Source organism: Barbus barbus (assembly GCF_936440315.1).
Source record: "Barbus barbus genome assembly, chromosome: 23".
Taxonomy (NCBI): Eukaryota; Metazoa; Chordata; class Actinopteri; order Cypriniformes; family Cyprinidae; genus Barbus; species Barbus barbus.
The window spans coordinates 29,648,495-29,668,939 of NC_136751.1; the positions used below are offsets into that span (position 1 = coordinate 29,648,495).

The window sequence follows — 20,445 nt, forward strand, 5'->3', positions numbered from 1 at the left end:
CAATTAAAAAACTAAAAAATAAGATTATATATATAGCATATTTTTGCTCTTTTGTTGGTTTTGATTGCTTCTGTTGTCCTCATTTATAAGTCGCTTTGGATAAAAGCATCTGCTAAATGACTAAATGTAAGTATTCACAGTATAAATGCAGTCTTTCTTTATACATGCAAACATATAGAGGCCTTTTAAGTTCTAGGATGGGGGTCCACAGGATCTAAAACATTTAAAAACACTGTAAAACCTTGATTCACATGATCATCAGCATCCTGCCAATATTATAATAAAAAGCCTTGACTGGATCTCATGTGTTCATGTAAATATGAAACCCTTTAATATGATAGCATTCCTCAAAATTCACATCTTATAAAGTAAAGAAGATGACATGACAATCAAACACTTTAACCTGAGGATGACCAACATAATAAAGCGCTTAACCTGTCAAACAAACCCAATGTTTGGGTCTCAAATAACCTACAGGAGTCACCGTTTGAAGTGTTGTGGTTTTAGGACACTTCAGATGTTGACTATTGTATATGGAGCTCAATTCGACAGATTAAACACAACCATGAGTTAATCTTAACTTTAGACAGTTTCTGCAGATTGGACCGAAGGTGGGCTTCCAGCTCTGTTTACAGTCAAACACAGAGCAAACTAGCCTCAAAACTCGACCAGCGCGGCTTTAGCTTAGCTTCTGGACGGGTTAACGGTTAAAACGGTTAAAGGGGAACAGAATGTGAAGGTTAGCTCGTTACCGGCGCGTGTGGTGTCGGTCAGGTCGTGTCCGGCGGCGCTCCGCGGGAACTCCTTCAGCTTCCTGCCGCTGAGGGTGAGCGCTCCGGTGGCCGCCGCCTCGTCCAGCGCCCGGTCCAGCGAGCGGCTCCAGGACGCGACTCCGGGAACACTGGATAATCCGTGATGAGCAGCTCCCGCCGCCGCGACTCCGGCAGGGTGACCGACGGTAAAAGAAGGCACGGCGCTTTCCGCAGAGAGCAACACCGAAGCCGCCATTACACAGCTAACACTCCCGTTGGATCGTCACGGGCCCCGCACGAGCTCGGACGGTTACAGTGCGCATGTGCAGCGCGCGGAGGCAGAGAGACGCACCGATCGACGGAGCACCGGTGAGGACACTGACGTCAGCGCGTGCGTGGATTGAAACGACTCGCTTCTCAAATCTTTTGTCTAACTAGTGATAAATAATGTGACAGATCCTTGAAACAATTATATTTTTTTAATTATTCTGTAGATGACGATTCATTTCCTTACCTCTGCTTATTAATGATTCCGTTTATGTAATATTAATTTTTTTTGTAAATCATTTGTAATATATATATATATATATATATATATATAAATGAATATTAAAAACAAATTATTTTTATTTTTTATTTATTTTATTTTTTTAATTTGTATACATTTTAATGTGACATTCTTGAAACAATTTGAAAAATGATTCTGTTTATGTTTAATTTGTTATCTTTGCTTAATGTTTTCGTTTAATATTAGTATTTTTAAAAAACAGTTATAACATTATTTATTTACTTATAGATTATATAGATTTAGATTTTAAATTAACGTTAATATTAATATATTAATATAATAAATAAATTAGGTATTTATTTATTATTTCAATGTCTACTAAAATGTGACAGATTCTTGTAACAATTTGAGGATTTTTTTTATTTTTCTGTTGGTGTTTAATTTACGTTCCTCTGCTTATTAATATTTCAGTTTACTTATTACTATTTTAAATAAAAACGGTTTTAAATCATAGTTATAATTTTATTTATATATATATCTTAATATAGATTTAGATTTCAAGTTATTTTATGTATTTTTACACATTTTTATAAATTGTAATGTCTTTTATGTAATGTAAGCGTTCATAATTTCTTGTTAAGTAGGAAAATTGCATGGTAAATAAATGTTGATCTGAGATAAACTAATTCAAGAAGTGCCTCCAAATCTTGATTTAAAGTGTTTATACGATTCAAATGTTAAATGTATGATTCAAAAGTTTGTTTAAATGATTCAAATAAAAATATATATATATTTGCAGTTCTATAATCAATAATCTCTTGAAGAAAGGAGTGTGTGATTATATATAAAAGAATTGCAATCAGATGAAAAATGTATTCACCTATAATGGGATTCATATATATAAATATCCCCTACTGGTTAACTATAAAAACTACACAAACCACTAAATTTAATAAATCATTAAAAACCCCACAGTTACCCCACTATGCTAACAGCCAACAGATCTTTACATTTGTTTTATATAAGAGCTCTTATGCATGTTTATTTTTAACCAGTCTATAGAAATCTGCAGACCCCCAGTTGGTTTTAAGTACTCTAAAGACAAAAAAATAGACATTTTAAAAGTCCTTTTTATTATTTTTCATGTTCTCTACACATACAACTGAATATGTGGACCTTCATTTCCTTGAGCGAACAGTCAAAGAACACAAATTCAGCTTTAAATGTAGAGGAAAATCCAATAAAGGTGCATAGTACCAAATAATGTTAATAATTAACATGAACTGGTCCAAAACCTACAACATAGAAAATTCAATGCGACATTTCATTTAAACAAACGTGTTTTTTTTCCACAGAAAAAGTCATTTGAGTTTGAGTTTATTGCCTTGGATTCAGCAGCAATATTGACAGAAGTCCCACATTGGAATGTTTCAGAAGATAATGTTCCTCCAGCTTTTGAGTAAGGCACACGAGACTGTTGTGTTGTGGTGAAATATAAAGATGACCGCTCACATTCCCATCCTGATGCTCTGAATGATCTGGAATATCGCTGTAGCGAGAGGACAGAAAAATAACATTAGAACACAAATATTTGATCTTCACATAATGCAAAGGGTTTTTTTTTTTTAAGTTGTTCAGTGTCTTTGCATGTTCATCAGACAAATAAAAACAAGCTAAAGAACTAATTGCATGTTGATCAATCATGAAGGTAAAAGAGATTTTATGTTGTCTTCAAATAAAGTGCACAATGTTTAGAGCATGCTACCCATGAATAAGATGCCCGTGCATGGGAAAAACTCACAAATGCTCACAGTACAGACATTTCCCTGTATGATTTACCCAATAATACAACACTAGCTAAAGCACTACTTAAGAATACTCAACAGTTTTAGATTGAAATTAAAATGGATTGTGTTTGAAAGCAGCCTTCATTAGAAATGCACTTTGTACCTTTAAGCTAAAGTTCATGCTTGCAATGCCAATTCTTTGCGTTGCATGCATTTGATTGAAAAAGTCATCAGTAATTACTTTAATGCATTAGACAACATATTTAATGCATGTTTTTTGGGGTTGTAAACTCACCTGATCCACAAACTACAAAGACGAACAAGGCAAGAAGCCACGGTCCCACCGCTCCTTTCTCTTCTTGAGAGCCTCTCTAGAGAAAAAATAGCATGTTTATTAACACAGACCTTCTAAAGTAAGACAATATGATCAAATTAACATATTAAACCTGCTCATCATGACTTCTTAGTGAATTAAACAGCACAATATTACACGAATACACGAAGTAAGCGTTTACTATAATGCAAACAAAGCAGTAAATCCTATTTTTGATCACATGTATATCGAAATAATGGCTATAGTAGGAGTCAGAGCAGTAAAGCGGAAGTTTACCGTAGATTTGGAGACATTGCCTCTCTGAGTGATGTTCTTGCTGTGTTTCTCATTCGCCATGCGAATCCTCTGCTTGGCCACCATCTTCTGCTGTTGTTTTATTACAAAAAAAGAAGAAAAGTCGGAGCGAAAGAGACCCAGGAGGTTTGACGTGTGATCTGTCGGACTGATGTACTGGTTTAGTCTACGTGTGCATAAAAGAAACTCACTCCACCCATCGAGACGTGGACGCTCCGAGACGAAATAAAAGCCTAGAATGGAGATTTGCTTTAAAATACATGGGCGGGGATTAAACATTATATTTATTTTTATTTTATTTAATTCTTTCAATGTGTTGTTTCCTTGTCAATGACTATTAAAGTTAATCAGTGTTATTATTTATAAATAAATTATTGTCCAGAACGCTTTAAACGCAGAGTTGTTGTCACGTGGTCAGTGTTACTTTAATCAGCGCTGGCGGAGCTAGACTAATCACTGCTGTTTGCGATTACTGGAAAATATATATTTTTAGTAATTCTGTAAAGATTGCTGGGGCGAATATTTATTTGTGTGTGTTAGATGGCAAGCGTTTAAAAGAATATCTATTTTTTCATTAAAGATGTATGGAAATAGATATTAGATTTGAATTCAGCTTCGACTGTATGGCCGCCGATCGCCCTCTGAAGGATGATTATGTCAAAACATTTATTAATTACTTCATGTTCATCTTAAAACTCACACATTCTCTTTTTTTTTTTTTTTTTTTTTTAAGGATAAACGTCATTCTTTTTCGCCGCAATTAATCACAGCATTAGTCAATCATGGAAATATCTCTTTGATTGTTCAGAAAAACACGTCAGCGAAATTAATCGTGCGTCATTTTTTGACGTTGACCAAAACGAAATTATTAGTTTTTATTATTTATTTATTTTTTCCCAAACGACATGGGGAAGACAATGAATATCACGCACCAAATCAAATTTAGTTTATAAATTTTTAATACAATTTGAGATACAAACATCAATATTTTCAAGAAATACTCTTCAGAAAATCGAAAGGAACCTATATTACATATAAAACTTTATTATTATTTATTATTATAGTATTATAGTATTATTATTACATATAATACTTTATTATTATGTTTTAGTTTGACATTCTACGCGCTGTGACGTGGCACGTTGTCGTACTTCCGTTTCAAAATGGCGCCCCCCACGCCTCATTTAGCAGGTGAGTTGATGCTCTAAAATGTGTATTTCACCAAGTATGTTCAGTGGCGTAAATATAAATAATCAACGTGGGATTGGAGAGCGTGCTATGAAATAACTCACAAGTAATGTATTCTAAAGTTATGCAGTCATATTCCCGCATAAACTCATTCATAAGCCTGTCACATGGGCAAAAAATATTTTGTATTGTAATTTGAAGAAATCGGAGTATTGATCCTATAGCGTGCCATCATATGCAAATGTGAAATATTCAAAATTCTCAATAATACTTAGCTAATGATCAGCTGATAAGTGACTTAAAAAGGTGCATGTATGAACAGTTTATTTTTAAATCCCTAGATGCTGTAATATAGTTTTCATCAAACTCCTTGTTATTTCCCATAGCTGACACTATTACAGATCCCTCACAGACTCTATCAATACAGTACAACCTTCAGATCTGTTTTCACACTGCACGAGATATAAACCCTTTTGGCAAGCCGGCATTCAGTCTTTGTGTTTTTCTGTTTCATTTCCATCAGTCAGAGGATCAGATGGCACGTTTCTGCTGCATGGACCTCCCAGCTGTCAGGAAAGCCCTGCCTTTCAGAAGTGAGTTATTGCATTTGCAAAGTATTTACCCTAAAACCTTGTCTTTTTTTTAACAACATCTGTTTTAATATGTTTCAGGGATGAACGGCAAGGCAGATACGTAGCGTTCAGCAGCGACGGGTCCTTGTTTGGTTGGTGTAATGGCTCACAGTACGTCTTCAGCATTGTATAGTTAGTAATTCATTTATAAAGACACTCAAAGCTCATCACGTTGTGAGAGGGGTATCTCCTCCTCATCCACCATCAGTGTGCATCTATCTGGATGTGCTTATTGGAGGAGAGGAGCCAATCAGAAAGCATGTTTGTTTGAGTAAATATCTGTCTGTCTGTGTGTGTTTGATAGGGTCAGTGTGATCAATGTTTCCACTGGAGATTTGGTGAAGTCCTTTGATTTGCCCAAAACATATGCGCTGGGATTCTCACCTCTCAACAGAGTTCTGGCCACCTGGCAGCAATATACCAGTAAGAGCTTTTAATATATGATAGAACATTAATATTCACTATATATGGACAAAAGTATTGGCACCCCCCTTCTAATGAACAGGTTTGACTACTTTAGTCATTTCCATGAGTACAAATCTTAATGTTAAAGCGTATAATGTTATTCTAGGGAATTGTGTGCTTGTAATTCTATAGCAATAGTTTGGACAGAACCCTTTTCTATTCTAACATGACAGTGTCTCTTTGTATAAGACACGGTTCAAAAAGACATGATTGATTCAAAAACTCATCACCAAACACCAATGACTTGTACATATGGGTACAGGCATTTTAGACACTTCCAAAACTTTTGCAAGAAGGGGCGCCAATACTTTTGTCCATATAGTGTATGTACAAGTCATTGGTGTTTGCTGATGAGTTTTTGGCTCAAGGTCTGCATTTAAAGTCACACCAGAGGAGTTCAGCTGGGTTTCTGCAGAGCAGTCAAGTTCTTCCAGACTGACTCAATCAATCATGTCTTTTTGAACCGTGTCTTATACACAGAGACACTGTCATGTTAGAATAGAAAAGGGTTCTGTCCAAACTATTGCTATAGAATTAGAAGCACACAATTCCCAAGAATAGCATTATATGCTTTAACATTAAGATTTGTACTCATGGAAATGACTAAAGTAGTCAAACCTGTTCATTAGAAGGGGGTGACCCAATACTTTTGTCCATATAGTGTGTCATATGTTTTGATGACATTCAAGCTTTACAATAACTATAAGAACAAACAAAATGTTTAAACAAGCAACCCTCAGAACTCATTAGCAAATGCACTTATTTCTCAGAAACGCAGGATAACCCTCAGGGAGAGGCAAACCTGCAGCTGTGGGACTTGCAAACAGGTGTCTGCATTAAAGCGTTTTATCAGAAGAAGGTTATGGGATGGTGAGTCACTATTAATGTTCATAACAATGTTAATGAAATATAGAATTAGTTTATTTATTCATGATCTGTGTATTTTCTCAGGTGTCCGAGCTGGGCAGATGATGAAAGTATTGCCGTTAGAAATGTCAATAATGAACTTCACTTCTTTGAAAACAACAACTTTGGTAATACAGTGTTCTTCTGTTTAATTCATTGTACATTGTATTTAAACTGGGTGGAAACAAGTCAATCAATAACAGTGGAAGTTTTTTAATGGTTTATACGAATGTATTAAGGAAAGTGTTTTTGCTCACTATTTCTTTTAGATTTACTCACATTCAGGTCATCCAAGATTTGCAGAAATGTAGCATTGCATCAGTGTCTCAGCAATGGATGCTCTGCAGTGAATGGGTGCCGTCAGAATGATTTTAGTTAAAACATCTAAATGCTGGATTTGTTTCAGCTTTTGTCTTCTCCAGATGTTAACTGATGGACTGGAGTGGTGTGGATTATTGTGATGTTTTTATCAGCTGTTTGGACTCTCATTCTGACGGCACCCATTCACTGCAGAGCATCCATTGCTGAGACACTGATGCAATGCTACATTTCTCCACCTGATGATGAACTGTTCCTTTAATGAATCCTGCATTATGATGAAATAACTTGCTAACTTTTATGTAGCAAGCGTCATTTAAAAATACAATAATTAGTCAAATAACATGTTTTTTAGATTAAGTAAATGTCATTGCAGGTCCTTTAAACACCCATTGAGTTTGCAATCTATTATATGTTTTGCTGTGTAGAAACTATTGCCAACAAGCTTCACCTTCAGAAGGTGTCTGAGTTCGCTCTGTCTCCTGGATCTCAGCCGAGCAAGGTATCCGAACACTTTCAAGCATTCATGTGCTGTTTTACTGATAGAAATGTATATTAATCCCTCACGTGTTGCCTAAGGTTGCGGTTTATGTTCCTGGAAGCAAAGGAGCACCATCTTTTGTACGACTGTATCAGTATCCCAATTTCGGAGGTCCAACGTCTGCTCTGGCAAACAAAAGCTTTTTCAAAGCTGATAAAGTGGCCATGCTGTGGAACAAAAAAGGTAGACGGTTACTGTTTTAGCTAATGACTGGTTTGTCGGCATCACATGAGGTTTTCATATATGTATGATTGTTTTCTGGTCTTTCCTAAAGCCACTGCGGTTATAGTGACCGCCAGCACAGAGGTTGATAAAACAGGAGCCTCTTACTATGGAGAACAGACGTTACATTACATCGCCACCAATGGAGAAAGCGCTGTAGTTCAGCTGCGTAAGTACCACTTTAAAGAATGATTCATCTATAATTGAATGATTAATAAATAAGTAACGCAGCAAAATTGTCAATAAATCATTTACAAAACATGAACATAATTAGTCTGTTAACATAGTTCATATGTTCATAGTCACCTGCCACCACAAGTCTCACAAAATCCTGTGGGAAACACACACACACACACACACACACACATACACACATGTTGGTTTTTGTGGTTTATGGGGACTCTCCATAGGCGTAATGGTTTTTATACTGAACAAACTGTGTGTGCTATTGCCCTACACCAACCCTACACCTAAACTTAGCCCTCACAGGAGACTTTGTGCATTTTTAGATTTTCAAAAAAAACACCATTTAGTATGTTTTTTAAGCCTTTTGAATTACGGGGACATAGGCAGTGTCCTCATAAACCACCTTCATATTGTAATACCTCTGTCATACCCATGTCATTATACAAATTTGTGTCCTCATAAACCACATAAACATGCACACACACACTCACACACACACACACACACACACACACACACACATATATATATATATATATATATATATATTATATACACAGATAGATACAAAGATTTTTTAGAGGCATTTTTAGATTTGCTTTATTGCATTTATTTATTAATTTTTTTGCTGTTATTTGTAACTTTCTATTTATCAATCCTGAAAAAAATTAATTACTGTTTCCACACAAAATGTTGTGAAGCATAAATGTTTCCAACATTGATAATAATCAGAAATGTTTGTTGAGCAGTAAATCAGTATATTAGAATGATTTCTGAAGATCATGTGACACTGAAGACTGGAGTAATGATGCTGAAAATACAGCTGCAGATCACAGAAATAAATTACAGTTTAACACATATTCACATAGAAAACAGTTACTTTAAATTATAATAATATTTCACAATTTTACTGTATTTTTCACCATATATAAACTGCCATGGTGCCCTGGTGAGCAAAAGAGTCTTCCATGAAAATATCTTACGAACCCCAAACGTTTGAACGGCAGTGTCTGTTTTGAAGGAAATCAAACCTTTTTTGTAGCTCCATTAAGATGTTTTTGCATCATCTTTTCTCATTAATGTAATAGAAATAATATATTATTTCATTATGCTGGTTTTAATAATAAAATCATTCTGTTAATGACTGCATCTATATTTTTTCATCCTGCACAGCAAAGAACGGCCCCATATATGATGTATCCTGGAACCCCAACTCTTCAGAGTTTTGTGTGGTTTATGGTTTCATGCCCGCCAAGGCGACTATCTTTAATCTCAAGTGTGAGTCCGTGTTCGATTTCGGCACGGGTCCCCGAAACGCGGCTTTCTACAGCCCCCAGGGCCACATCCTCGTCCTGGCAGGGTTCGGGAACCTGAGAGGGCAGATGGAAGTTTGGGACGTGAAGAAATACAAGCAGGTGTCTAAACCCCAGGCTGAAGACACCACACATTTCTTCTGGTGTCCTGACGGAGAGCACATAGCGACGGCGACCTGCTCCCCCAGGCTCAGGGTCAGCAACGGATTCAAGATCTGGCACTACACCGGGACTGTGCTGTACAAGCATGAAACGCCATCAAATAAAGAGCTGTGGGAAGTTTTGTGGCAACCCTTCCCGACTGGAGCCTTCCCAGAGAAGCCTGTGAAATACCAGGCGTCTCCGAGTGAACTTGGCAGCACCGAAGCCAAACCGGCGCAGGCATATCGTCCACCCGCTCTCCGCAACAAACCCCAGACCGCCAGCTCCAAACTAGTGAGTTTCTGCAATCCTGGGCCCGTATTCACAAAGCATCTTAAGGATAGAAGTAGCTCATAACTTGCCGATTTAGGAGAAAATCTTGAAAATAATGGACTCCTAAATTTTTGCCCGTAGAGTATTTCACAAAGCGTTAAAACTAGCTCCTAAATCTGTGAAATGTAGGAGACGTGAAGAGGACTCCTAAGTTACTAAAACCAAAACACAAACCATCACAGAAATACTAATGGTTTCCACTACAAATAGGCTACAATTAAAAACCATCAACTTTTAACCATTAAAAATGGTTTTGATTACATCCTTGTTTTCATTAACTAGTTGGGCAAGAAGTAACTGCTGTTTTTGCATCCAGTTTGGTTTTCTTTTACGTTTGCATGTCTTACTATCAGCCAGGATTATTAATTAAAAGGCTGTTTATATGCATATCCGCTAATTGATTACGAGAAGCACACATACAGTATAAGAGGATGTGACAATTATCATTTTTATTTTTAAACTTTTATTTGATTATGGCAACATAATATCACGCTCTACAATATTTCTATGAATTAATCTCTGACAGAGACTATCAGCCAATCACACTGTGTGTAGTTAATAAGCATGCTGACATCATCCATAGCAACGAGGTCAGCCCCGCCCCCTTATTTACTCGTCTCTCTATTCCTTAGTACAAGTTTGTCTCTGTGAATAAGTTTTAGGAGAAAACTCTTAGTTAAAAACTTTTACTGCCATTTAGGAGAACTCTTAGTGGACTCAAATGTTTTGTGAATACAGGCCCAGATACTCTCTTCCTCCAGATTATGAATGTCCTGTAACAATAATGTGTCTATCCAAGCATGAAGAAGAGCCGGCGCAGAACATGAAGCCTGGTACTGCAGGAGAGAAGCAAATTTCGAAAGCTGCTTTGAAAAACCAGAAAAAGCGAGAAGCGAAGAAAGCAGCTAAACAGGTACACCAGAGCTCGGTATTTGCATTTCTTCAATAAACCGTAAAGAAGTATAAGTGATGCATTCTGATGATTCAGGACAACAAGCCGGATGAAGCTCCGCCTCCAGCAGCAGACTCCGCCCCTGCCAGTCATGTGACTTCTAGCTGTGGAGACCCTGAAACTGACAAAAAGATCAAGAATTTGAAAAAGGTGAAATGGTTGGGATATGTTTACAATCATGTTTACATGGGTACCGTGAGAAAAACTCATGGAATAGACCACAGAGTAAAATGGACCTACTTTTGATACTTTTACATTTGATTTGATTTTATTTTACTTTATTTTACGTAGCTCTTGCCGTGAGAATTGCCTTAGCTACCCATTTATATACCCTTTTATACCAGTTAAAAAAGAAATTCTCAGTCAAAATGTAATTGATTTGAATTACAGTGAGAAAAACATCTTGAAGGTAAAGAAACAAACAGACTTGGATTAGACCACAAAGTAAAATGGGCCTACTTTTAATTTAATTTATTTTTTTTAATAAAATCTAATTTTCTAATTTCTTTATTTTATTTTTATTTTACGTAGCTCTTGCCGTGAGAAGCACCGTACCTTTATTATGAGTAAATACCTTTAAAAGTAAATGTTTTTTGTGTTTTTTTTTTATTGAATAACCCTGTAAAGTTCCCATTTGCACCAGTTTTAAAAAAATATTACAGTGAGAAAAACGTTTTGAAGGTAAAATAAAAGTGATTTAACTTGGAATAGACCATTTAGAGTAAAATGGACCTACTTTTATGATGCTTTTGTCTTGTTCCATGAGAACAGCCTCAGCTACTGGTATGGCAGCATACCTTTATTTTGAGTAAATTGTCAATATTATTTTTTGAATTACATAACCTTGTAAAGTTCTCATTTATGCCAGTTAAAAATCTTGTATACGTATGCCAAATATGATGCGTGTGGCATTTTTTAAGGGATTTTCATGTTTATCTGGCAGAAACTCAAAGCGATTGATGAACTCAAGGAGCAGCAGGCAGCCGGCAAAGTCATGCAAAAAAATCAGGTAATATAGCAAAGCTCATCAGCATGATTATAAGGGGCAAAAACTGAGAGACTTAGGAGGAGCTTCTTCCCCCAGGCCATCAGGCTCCTAAACTCTAACTCTGTGTCATAACATCACTTGACTCCATGTAAACCTACATTTTCCTACATTACAACCTACATGTTCTACCTCACATTGCTGCTATTTGAATACCCTGTACAACTTTTTTGCACATTCCTCTTTATTACTATTTAAGTCAACAACATACTGACCTGCACATTTATATTTATATAAATATAAATGTATATTTTTATATTTGTACACTATATAATTGCACTGTCCTTGGAGCGGACCTGACTTACATTTCACTGCTGGTTATACTCTGTATAATTGTGTATGTGACAAATAAAAATCTTGAAGTTATTATTATATAAATAATATAATTGTTTCCCCTTTTTTCCAGCTTGAGAAGATGCAGAAAGAGGCCCAGCTGTTGAAAGAGCTCGAAGACCTTGAATTAGGATTGTAAACTCACTGTATCAGTTTTCACATTGATCATCAGTTTTCAATCCTTGTGGTGAATATGTATTGAGATGACAACTACTCATGATCAATAAATAAGAGCCTGTTTTGCTTCTTTGAGCATGGCTAATATAATAAGTACTAAATTCTCAAAAGCAATATTGCTATGCAATGTGACGTACAGCACAAGAGAACATCTATGAAGTGCGAAATAAAAATGTTGAAATTCAAACCGCGTGACTTTTATTATGTCTGTCGGGGAGCCGGAAGTGCTCGTTTCTCCAGTCTGAAAGCAGAGCAGACGCAGATTTTTAGCACAAACGCAGCTCAAATTGTTGACAGATGAACTCAAGGACGAACCGAAAGCAGTAGATATTTCAGGTTTGATGAGAATACACTTTATTACCCTGAGTTTGGCAGCTGTAGAGTGTTTATATGAGGTGCTGGTCGGATATGTTCAGATATCACGCGTGTGTTTGTGTTCATTTTTATTCAAACTACTAATTGTTTTTGGCGTTCTTGTCATTTTTCCCTAAACATAAATGTATTGGTATTTATTTGACACGTTTAGATGAATTCCAGGCTTTTGGCATTAAGCAGTTCAGTCATCTGAGGAGCTATAAAGCGATGCATCCGTTTATTATTTGATTGATTTTACTGATAGTCCTTAAGTTGATTGTTTTAACATTAAACTGTAACTTTGAACATTACTTGTATGAATCAAAGAGGGGATTTAGCATAGTCTCGATTCTTGAACATCCCTGAATCTAATTGCGTTAATGATATCATTTTAATAAGCAATCGTTCTAGTTTGTTTTCAAAATAAGAAATAAAAATACAACCCTTTTAGCACGAATTTTAAGCTCCTGTGCTACTGTAGTCATTTATTTTTATTTATTTATTCTGTTTTACACTTCAACATCAAGATTTGCGTTAGAAATTAAAATTCTGACATTATACATATTAACAGCTGTTTTTGATGGGAGTTTAACGACAAATATATCATGCATGTAATGTTATATATATATATATATATACATGTGACCCTGAACCACAAAACCAGTCATAAGGGTCAATTTTCCGAAATTGAGATGTATACATCATCTGAAAGCTGAATAAATAATATTTCCATTGATGTATGGTTTGTTATGATCGGACAATATTTGTCTGAGATACAACTATTTGAAAATGTGGAATCTGAGGGAGCAAAAAAATCTAAATATTGAGAAAATCTCCTTTAAAGTTGTTCAAATGAAGCTCTTAGCAATGCATATTACTAATCAAAAATGAAGTTTTGATATATTTATGGTAGGAAATTTACTAAATATCTAAATGGAACATGATCTTTACTTAATTTCCTGATGATTTTTAGTATAAAACAAAAATGTATAATTTTGACCCATGCAATTTATTGTTGATTATTGCTACAAATATACCCCAGCGACTTAAGACTGCTTTTGTGCTCCAGGGTCACATATGTGTGTGTGTGTGTGTGTGTGTGTATCCCTTTTGTAAAGCAGGAAGCATTAAGAAAAGAAGAGGCATCCGAGACATTGTTGTCTTGTAACTTGTAAGTCTTGAAAGCACACATTTGAATTTGAGCATGACTCAAGATTTAATTCTGTTTGTATCGTGCAAGTCATGCATCAAGTATGCATTTAGTTTTTCTTCCTGTTTTTAGAGTCTGCTACACTTGAATGGACGCGGTTCCCACAGGTACACAGGTAGAGCTGCTTTCTGCTCTTCACTGAACCTGAAATATTGAATTGCATGGGAAGGAAAGCAGCTATCAGCTTCAATTTGTTCTGTGCTTCGTTTAGTAAGACCAAACCAACTCACCCGAACCTCATTATGCCTGTGAAAAAGAAAAGAAAGTCATCCGGCTCCGAGGACCCCAGCATCAGAAAGTGCAAAATCACCAGGTAAAAATATTTGTGAGTTTCTCTCTGCATCTTTCACTCTTTCATCACCTCTGTATTTAATATCCAGTTACTGTAGGACACAAGCTCCAGGACGGCTGGTAAACCCAGATGACCAGTTCTCTAGCAAGAAATGTCTCGCCTGGTTTTATGAGTATGCAGGTACATAAACCAATACTTTCCTTACTCCCATGCAGCCTTTAATAAAAGTCTACATTATTTTTTTACTTTGGTAAAGTGCCATTTTCAAAGTGAAACTAAAGGAATAGTTCACCCAAAAATAAACATTTGCTGAAAATGTGCTCACCGTCAGAGCATCCAATGAGTTTTTCATCATCAGGTTTGTAGAAATGTGTCTCTGCATCAGTGTCTCAGCAATGGATGCTCTGCAGTGAATGGGTGCCGTCAGAATGAGAGTCTGATAAAAACATCACAATAATCCACACCACTCCAGTCCATCAGTTAACATCTGGAGAAGACAAAAGCTGAAACACATGTATAAGAGTCTCAGTATATACACGTGTGTTTCAGCTTTTGTCTTCTCCAGATGTTAACTGATGGACTGGAGTGGTGTGGATTATTGTGATGTTTTTATCAGACTCTCATTCTGACGGCACCCATTCACTGCAGAGCATCCATTGCTGAGACACTGATGCAGAGACACATTTCTACAAACCTGATGAAGAAACACTCTCATCCTGATCTTGCATGGCCTGAGGGGGTGAGCACATTTGAGCACATTTTCCTTTTTGGGTGAAATATTCCTTGTTGAGCCGATATGATTATTGTTGTGGTTTTAAATGTGTGTAGGTTCAGATGACATTGTCGGACCAGAGAGCATGGAGAAGTTCTGTGAGGACATCGGAGTGGAGCCAGAAAATGTTAGCAAAATTCATTTTAATGTTTCATAGAAAATCCTAAAGTTCGATTTTAGAAATCCCTTGAAATAATGTGCATTGTTTCTGTGACCCTTCAGATTGTAATGTTAGTTTTAGCCTGGAAACTTGAAGCAACACAAATGGGATTTTTCACAAAAGAAGAGTGGCTGAAAGGAATGACGTCACTACAGTAAGATGTTTCATGCATCGAACATCATTAGAAATCATTGTATTATATTGGTGTTTAACGTCTCTGGTGTGTGTACAGTTGCGACTGCACAGAGAGATTACAGGGCAAACTGGATTATATGCGCTCTCAGCTGAATGACCCGGTTATATTCAAGAACATTTACAGATACGCCTTCGACTTCGCCAGGGTGAGAGGATGACAAAAATGCACTTATTTTCTCCATTTTAAGATAACTTAAGCATTTTAGGATAAAAATTGCTTGTTTTTTTTATCTGTGTATAATTTACAGTTAATGCTTATGGATGTTTTTTCATCATATTCATCTGGTTTATATGTAGGATAAAGATCAGCGCAGTCTTGATATGGACACTGCAAAAACCATGCTGGCGCTTCTCCTTGGAAGGACGTGGCCTCTGTTCCCCGTTTTCAACCAATTTCTGGAGGTTTGTCATCTTTTTCTTCAAATCAGACCGTCAAATCTGCTGTCAAGCTCCAAATTAAGAGAAAAAACAAACAATAAAAGCAGGGCTTGAGATTTTCTCTAATTTTTCCGTCCAAAGAGAGGACATGTGCTCCTGATGTCCAATCCTGTGCTCATAATAACCTTTAGGGGCAAAGTGAAATGTATCAAATAATTAGTTTTTACAAGGAGATATTTACAAACGAAAAAACTTTTGCAATACTACTTGTATTTATTTTAATACAAAAAGCACACTAGGTTTTTAAATATTTCTGCTTTAAACTGCATTTAGTTAATTATAATAATTTTGAATGTTGAATTAAATGCCAGATACGTTTGTGTAACTAAAATACCAATAATAACCAGTAAAAAGTGTTATACTGCATAACACGGGACTTTTAATTAAACAAGCCTGAAATATACTGAGACTCTTATTTTGAAAGGTCTTTACTACTTCCGGGCCGGCTGCTCACTCTTCAAACAGATGAGGGAGATAAATACACACTCTTACAGCCATCTAAAACATATTAGAGTATGAACACTGTATTATATATATATATACGCCACATTTTTACTTCTAAGCATGCAACAGTCATATTTATTTCATTAAATCATCGCGGTTTAATTATCACATTAAGCTGTGATTACTGTTTAATGGACCCAAAATTTACAACCTATTAAAATAATTAATATGTTTGTTATAGCATTTGAGATATTTGTATGACCTTAAAGTTGAAACAAAACCCCTGCATTTCAGACTTTTAACTAGTGCTGTCAAATCATTTAAAAAAATGAACTAATTAATTGCACATTTTTCTGTAATTAATCATGATTAATTGCATATTAATATGTTTATATTGTCATAATTTCACATTGAATCTCCAAATTATTGTAGAAACAACATGAAGGCATCTTTTTACTAAGCTGCCTGTTATTAATGAAGGTCAGTATGATTGATATCAATGCTGCTTTTTATTGCACACATACTCCTAAGATCATTTTTAGTCGTAAATGCAAGCGAAACGCTCACAGTCAAACTCTCATGAAGTAGTCAATTTAAAGCCAAACTGAACTTTTTTTGTGCATTTTAAAACACTGAATTCATTGAAGTACTGTGACTAATGGAAACATCTCTCCTCAGCAATCAAAGTATAAGGTCATGAATAAAGACCAGTGGTACAACGTCCTAGAGTTCAGCCGGACCGTTAACACAGACCTGAGCAACTATGATGAAGACGGAGCCTGTAAGTGTCATGCATTCTGCTCATCTTCTCTCATAAGATGCTTCTGAGTTAAACAGCTGCTGATCTGTCTGTGATTTCAGGGCCAGTGATGCTGGATGAGTTTGTGGAGTGGAATAAAGCCAGAGTTGCATTATAGCGCAAGCAGATGCTGAATTGAAGCACATCAGAGTTTTTCTTGTTTTTCGGTGTGCCCCAGACGATGGCATACCTCTCGAGGACTGCTTCAGCATGTCCCACATCACTACCCAGAGACTCTTACAGTGTTACTTTAAAAGGAACCAGCACAGGAATCAAAGGCAAAAGGGGAAATATTTTTCTTATGTACTGAATTTGTTGCAGCAGTTCTATTGCCAGTGTTGTATGAATTTTCTTAGAGGAAAACGGTCTGTTTGTAATTTCCTTTGCTTTTCTTTTTCTCTCAAAGTTTTACTTTGTTTATAGTGTTTTGAAAAGGAAATAAAGCAGTTGTAAATTATTTTTTCTTCTGAATCTTAGTGACTTGGCAGACAGCACTGTTGGAGCAATAAAGCATTTTCCAACTAAAATCTAAATGAAGCATGAATAAAAACTTTGCATACACATAAAAACACAAAGGTTTGGAACCAGTAAGATTATTCATGTTTTTGAAAGAAGTCTCTTCTGCTCTCCAAGGCTGCATTTATTTGATCAAACATACAGTAAAAAAATTAGAAAAATTACCATTTAAAATATCTGTTTTCTATCTGTTAAAATTTAATTAATTGCTGCATTCATATCTGATTTTTCACCATTATTATGCCAGTCTTTAGTGTCACGTGATCCTTCAGAAATCATTCTAATATGCTGATTTCTGATTATTATCAATGTTGAAAACAGTTGTGCTGCCCAATATTTTTCTGGAAAATCTGATGCATTTTATTTTTCAGGATACACAGATGAACAGAAAGTCCAAAAAAACTGCATTTATTTGAAATCGAAATCATCTGTAACATTATAAATGTCTTTCCTGTCACTTTTGATCTATTTAATGCATCCTTGCCAAAGTATTAATGTCTTTCAAAATAAATCTTACTGACCCCAAATTTTGTTGTATATATTCTAAATATGTTTATCACAGTTACTACTTTTGCAAGAACAGGTGACGTTGAACACATGAAACTCATTTAACATACAAAAAAAAAAAAAAAATGGATAAAATAGCTTAATTTAAATAAGGTTGGTGGTAGATTTAGACTCGAAAAGAAAAGAAAAAATGCCAATGAATGAGAAATCAGCCTGGTCTAACCACAAATTGATCAAAGGTGTTTTCAGAGATGGCTTCCACTGTCGTTAAAGAGTCTCTCGGCCTGTTTGAGAGTCTCCAGTGTCTCCTACTGTAGCTGAAACACTGTCTTCATGGGAAGGAGCGTCCGCTTGAGTCGTCTGGCCGTCAGTCGACTCTCTGTCTGGGTTGATGCCAAGCGCTTCAGCCTGTTTCATGATGGCATTGAGTCGCGTCAGTGACCTCGTCCTCAGTTTGGGCCTGACCTGGCCTTCACCCTCCATCCTTGAGTCTTTGATGTGGCTGTATGGATTCCCTTCTTCATCATAGTTGTAGACTTTAATGACACGGATCGTCTTCTTTGGATGCGGACTAACCGCTGGTCCCAACTCTGGGGTTTGTTCCTCTCCTTCACAACTCTGAGGCTCATTTGACTCGTTTGTACCATTTTCATTTCCTATAGCGTCCGCATTATCAACATCCATGTGTTCCCGATCATCCGAACCAATGTGCACTGTGTCTTCTCCAGTGGTTTGGTTTTTATGGAAGAACACTGTGTCAGTTTGGGCTCTGGTGGCTTGTGAGTTCTGTCCATTAATGTGAGTGTGATTGTCTTTTCTATGAGGCATGCGGGCCCTTATCGTTTGTAGGCACTTCATCATGTAGGATCTACTGAATGCACCGAGTGTGAAGGCCACTAAAAAGCTCACGATTACTGATGATGCCACAGCCACCGCAAAATGGCTTTCTGACACCGTGTCGGAGTAAACCCCTGCCTCCCTGGTCTTCCTCTGCTGTTTCTCGACGGCATCTATGTTAACTCTATAAGGCACGATTGTTTTGCTCATCTCGTCCAGACGGACACAGTAATAGAGTCCATCATGGCTGGATGTGGCTCTTGAAATCCTCAAAGTGCCATTACATGTGTCCACTGGGTCTTTGTTTTGGTGCTTACAGCCGTCAAACAGACCAAAAGGTGTCTGCCAAAACTGCTCCAGCACTGCAGAGAGAAGAATACAACAATCATGACTCAATAGCTTAAAACACTGATAACGGAGCTAAATTTGGGTTATTTTCAACAAATGGTCAGTGAAAGGAAGCACTTAACGTTTAGAAAATATTGATCCACAGTTAAAACTTCATAATTTTTTTTTTTAAGTTTGTGACTTGAAATAACGTAAACATTCACTGGAATCAAATAAAATATAAAAAAGCTAGATGCCAAGGCAACATTTCTCATTTTCAACTTCATGTACTAAAATACTCAACTATATAAAACCATATAGACAAATAAACAAAAACGATTAAAAACAACAAAATTACTAAAACATCAACTGAAATTAAAGTGGAAAATATAGAAATAATAAAACAGAATAATAATAAAAAATCTATAACCGATTATATGATTATAAAAACAAACTAAATGCACTGTTTTACTTTCTTTTACCTTATTTTTCACAATTCTCCACAAGTCTGATTTCATCATTTTGTATAAATAGGTACAAGAAAACAAAGCAAAAATTACAAATGTTTTCATTTTAGTGAAACTTTTGCCTAAATTAAGCTGTCACTCGATGTACTTTTTGTAATGTACTTTTAAATAAAAAATTTCCATATAATTTAAATATTTTTACTGCCAGTTTGGAGTTTGCGAATACAGTCGACACTACAATGTGTGTAAAAAATGTAAAATGTACTAATTTTGCATTTAATAATTAATAAAATGGAATAAGATGATATACTTCCAGCATGCTGTAGAAGGAAACTCCTGTGTTTGTGTGCTGCTCACCTTCATCTCCTTCACCTCCGCACCGAAGCATCAGCTTTTGTCCTGGATGAACGTGAACTGAGTTTTCAGGTCTGACCTGGAGACGTTTTATTTGAGAGTTACTGTGTGCTGCAGTTTTAGATTTGACACACAGAGAATCCCAGAGAAGAATCAAAGCCAACAGAGAAATGATACTGAACTCCATGCTAGAAGAAAATGAGATGTTCAGTGTGTTTTTAGGAAACTTGACCGCTATAACCAATATTATTGCATCATTAATAACTGCATAAATATAAAACTGCTCTTTGACCAAAGTTTTATATATACAGCTGCCCCACTGGTTTGACTTCACAAAACACAGACA

At 36.1% G+C, this 20,445-nt stretch overlaps 4 protein-coding genes across 13 annotated transcripts in view; 2 read left to right on the top strand and 2 right to left on the bottom strand.

The window, feature by feature from the left end:
* lrch3 (leucine-rich repeats and calponin homology (CH) domain containing 3) overlaps nucleotides 1-1,132 on the bottom strand; it is a 28,548-nt gene extending 27,416 nt beyond the window's left edge. Inside the window, exon 1 of the mRNA XM_079373742.1 lies at nucleotides 753-1,132. Coding sequence (XP_079229868.1) covers nucleotides 753-1,008 — 256 coding nt within the window. The 5' untranslated portion in view covers nucleotides 1,009-1,132. The remainder of the gene's footprint in view (nucleotides 1-752) is intronic.
* A 1,240-nt stretch (nucleotides 1,133-2,372) lies between these two features.
* Nucleotides 2,373-3,903, bottom strand: serp1 (stress-associated endoplasmic reticulum protein 1). Its single transcript, XM_079373724.1, has 3 exons — nucleotides 3,658-3,903; nucleotides 3,343-3,418; nucleotides 2,373-2,809 (listed from the first exon to the last, which is right to left on the bottom strand). The coding sequence occupies exons 1-3, from the start codon at nucleotides 3,739-3,741 to the stop codon at nucleotides 2,769-2,771; spliced, it is 201 nt and encodes a 66-aa protein (XP_079229850.1). The 5' UTR covers nucleotides 3,742-3,903; the 3' UTR covers nucleotides 2,373-2,768.
* Nucleotides 3,904-4,815: 912 nt separating this feature from the next.
* eif2a (eukaryotic translation initiation factor 2A) lies at nucleotides 4,816-12,612 on the top strand. Of its 2 annotated transcripts, none has more exons than XM_079374535.1 (14): nucleotides 4,816-4,866; nucleotides 5,387-5,456; nucleotides 5,535-5,606; nucleotides 5,800-5,918; nucleotides 6,731-6,830; nucleotides 6,912-6,994; nucleotides 7,613-7,686; nucleotides 7,764-7,908; nucleotides 8,000-8,116; nucleotides 9,307-9,881; nucleotides 10,720-10,833; nucleotides 10,909-11,022; nucleotides 11,816-11,881; nucleotides 12,324-12,612. In XM_079374535.1, exons 1-14 carry the CDS (start codon nucleotides 4,839-4,841, stop codon nucleotides 12,387-12,389), a joined length of 1,743 nt encoding a protein of 580 aa, XP_079230661.1. In that variant the 5' UTR covers nucleotides 4,816-4,838; the 3' UTR covers nucleotides 12,390-12,612. The 2 variants fall into 2 exon arrangements, with proteins under 2 accessions (XP_079230661.1, XP_079230662.1); XM_079374536.1 differs by having other exon boundaries at nucleotides 4,851-4,969.
* A 6-nt stretch (nucleotides 12,613-12,618) lies between these two features.
* On the top strand, nucleotides 12,619-18,132 carry dcun1d5 (DCN1, defective in cullin neddylation 1, domain containing 5). Of its 9 annotated transcripts, none has more exons than XM_079374537.1 (12): nucleotides 12,619-12,763; nucleotides 13,903-13,952; nucleotides 14,064-14,106; nucleotides 14,203-14,304; nucleotides 14,372-14,463; nucleotides 15,112-15,182; nucleotides 15,278-15,369; nucleotides 15,448-15,556; nucleotides 15,708-15,812; nucleotides 16,725-16,772; nucleotides 16,971-17,073; nucleotides 17,154-18,126. In XM_079374537.1, exons 4-12 carry the CDS (start codon nucleotides 14,234-14,236, stop codon nucleotides 17,207-17,209), a joined length of 747 nt encoding a protein of 248 aa, XP_079230663.1. In that variant the 5' UTR covers nucleotides 12,619-12,763; nucleotides 13,903-13,952; nucleotides 14,064-14,106; nucleotides 14,203-14,233; the 3' UTR covers nucleotides 17,210-18,126. The 9 variants fall into 9 exon arrangements, with proteins under 9 accessions (XP_079230663.1, XP_079230667.1, XP_079230668.1 ...); XM_079374541.1 differs by having other exon boundaries at nucleotides 14,381-14,463; XM_079374539.1 differs by having other exon boundaries at nucleotides 12,633-12,763; nucleotides 14,064-14,098.
* The last annotated feature ends 2,313 nt before the right edge of the window (nucleotides 18,133-20,445 follow it).

Coding starts and splice junctions, on each gene's coding strand:
- serp1 (XM_079373724.1), bottom strand. CDS start 3,741: ATGGTGGCCAAGCAGAGGATTCGCATGGCGAATGAGAAACACAGCAAG. Junction 3,419..3,657: donor GCAATGTCTCCAAATCTACG/GTAAACTTCCGC, acceptor TTTTTTCTCTAG/AGAGGCTCTCAAGAAGAGAA. Junction 2,810..3,342: donor CTTTGTAGTTTGTGGATCAG/GTGAGTTTACAA, acceptor CTCTCGCTACAG/CGATATTCCAGATCATTCAG.
- eif2a (XM_079374535.1), top strand. CDS start 4,839: ATGGCGCCCCCCACGCCTCATTTAGCAG. Junction 4,867..5,386: donor CCCCACGCCTCATTTAGCAG/GTGAGTTGATGC, acceptor CATTTCCATCAG/TCAGAGGATCAGATGGCACG. Junction 7,909..7,999: donor CATGCTGTGGAACAAAAAAG/GTAGACGGTTAC, acceptor TCTTTCCTAAAG/CCACTGCGGTTATAGTGACC.
- dcun1d5 (XM_079374537.1), top strand. CDS start 14,234: ATGCCTGTGAAAAAGAAAAGAAAGTCATCCGGCTCCGAGGACCCCAGC. Junction 15,370..15,447: donor AAAGGAATGACGTCACTACA/GTAAGATGTTTC, acceptor GTGTGTGTACAG/TTGCGACTGCACAGAGAGAT. Junction 16,773..16,970: donor GCTGCCTGTTATTAATGAAG/GTCAGTATGATT, acceptor ATCTCTCCTCAG/CAATCAAAGTATAAGGTCAT.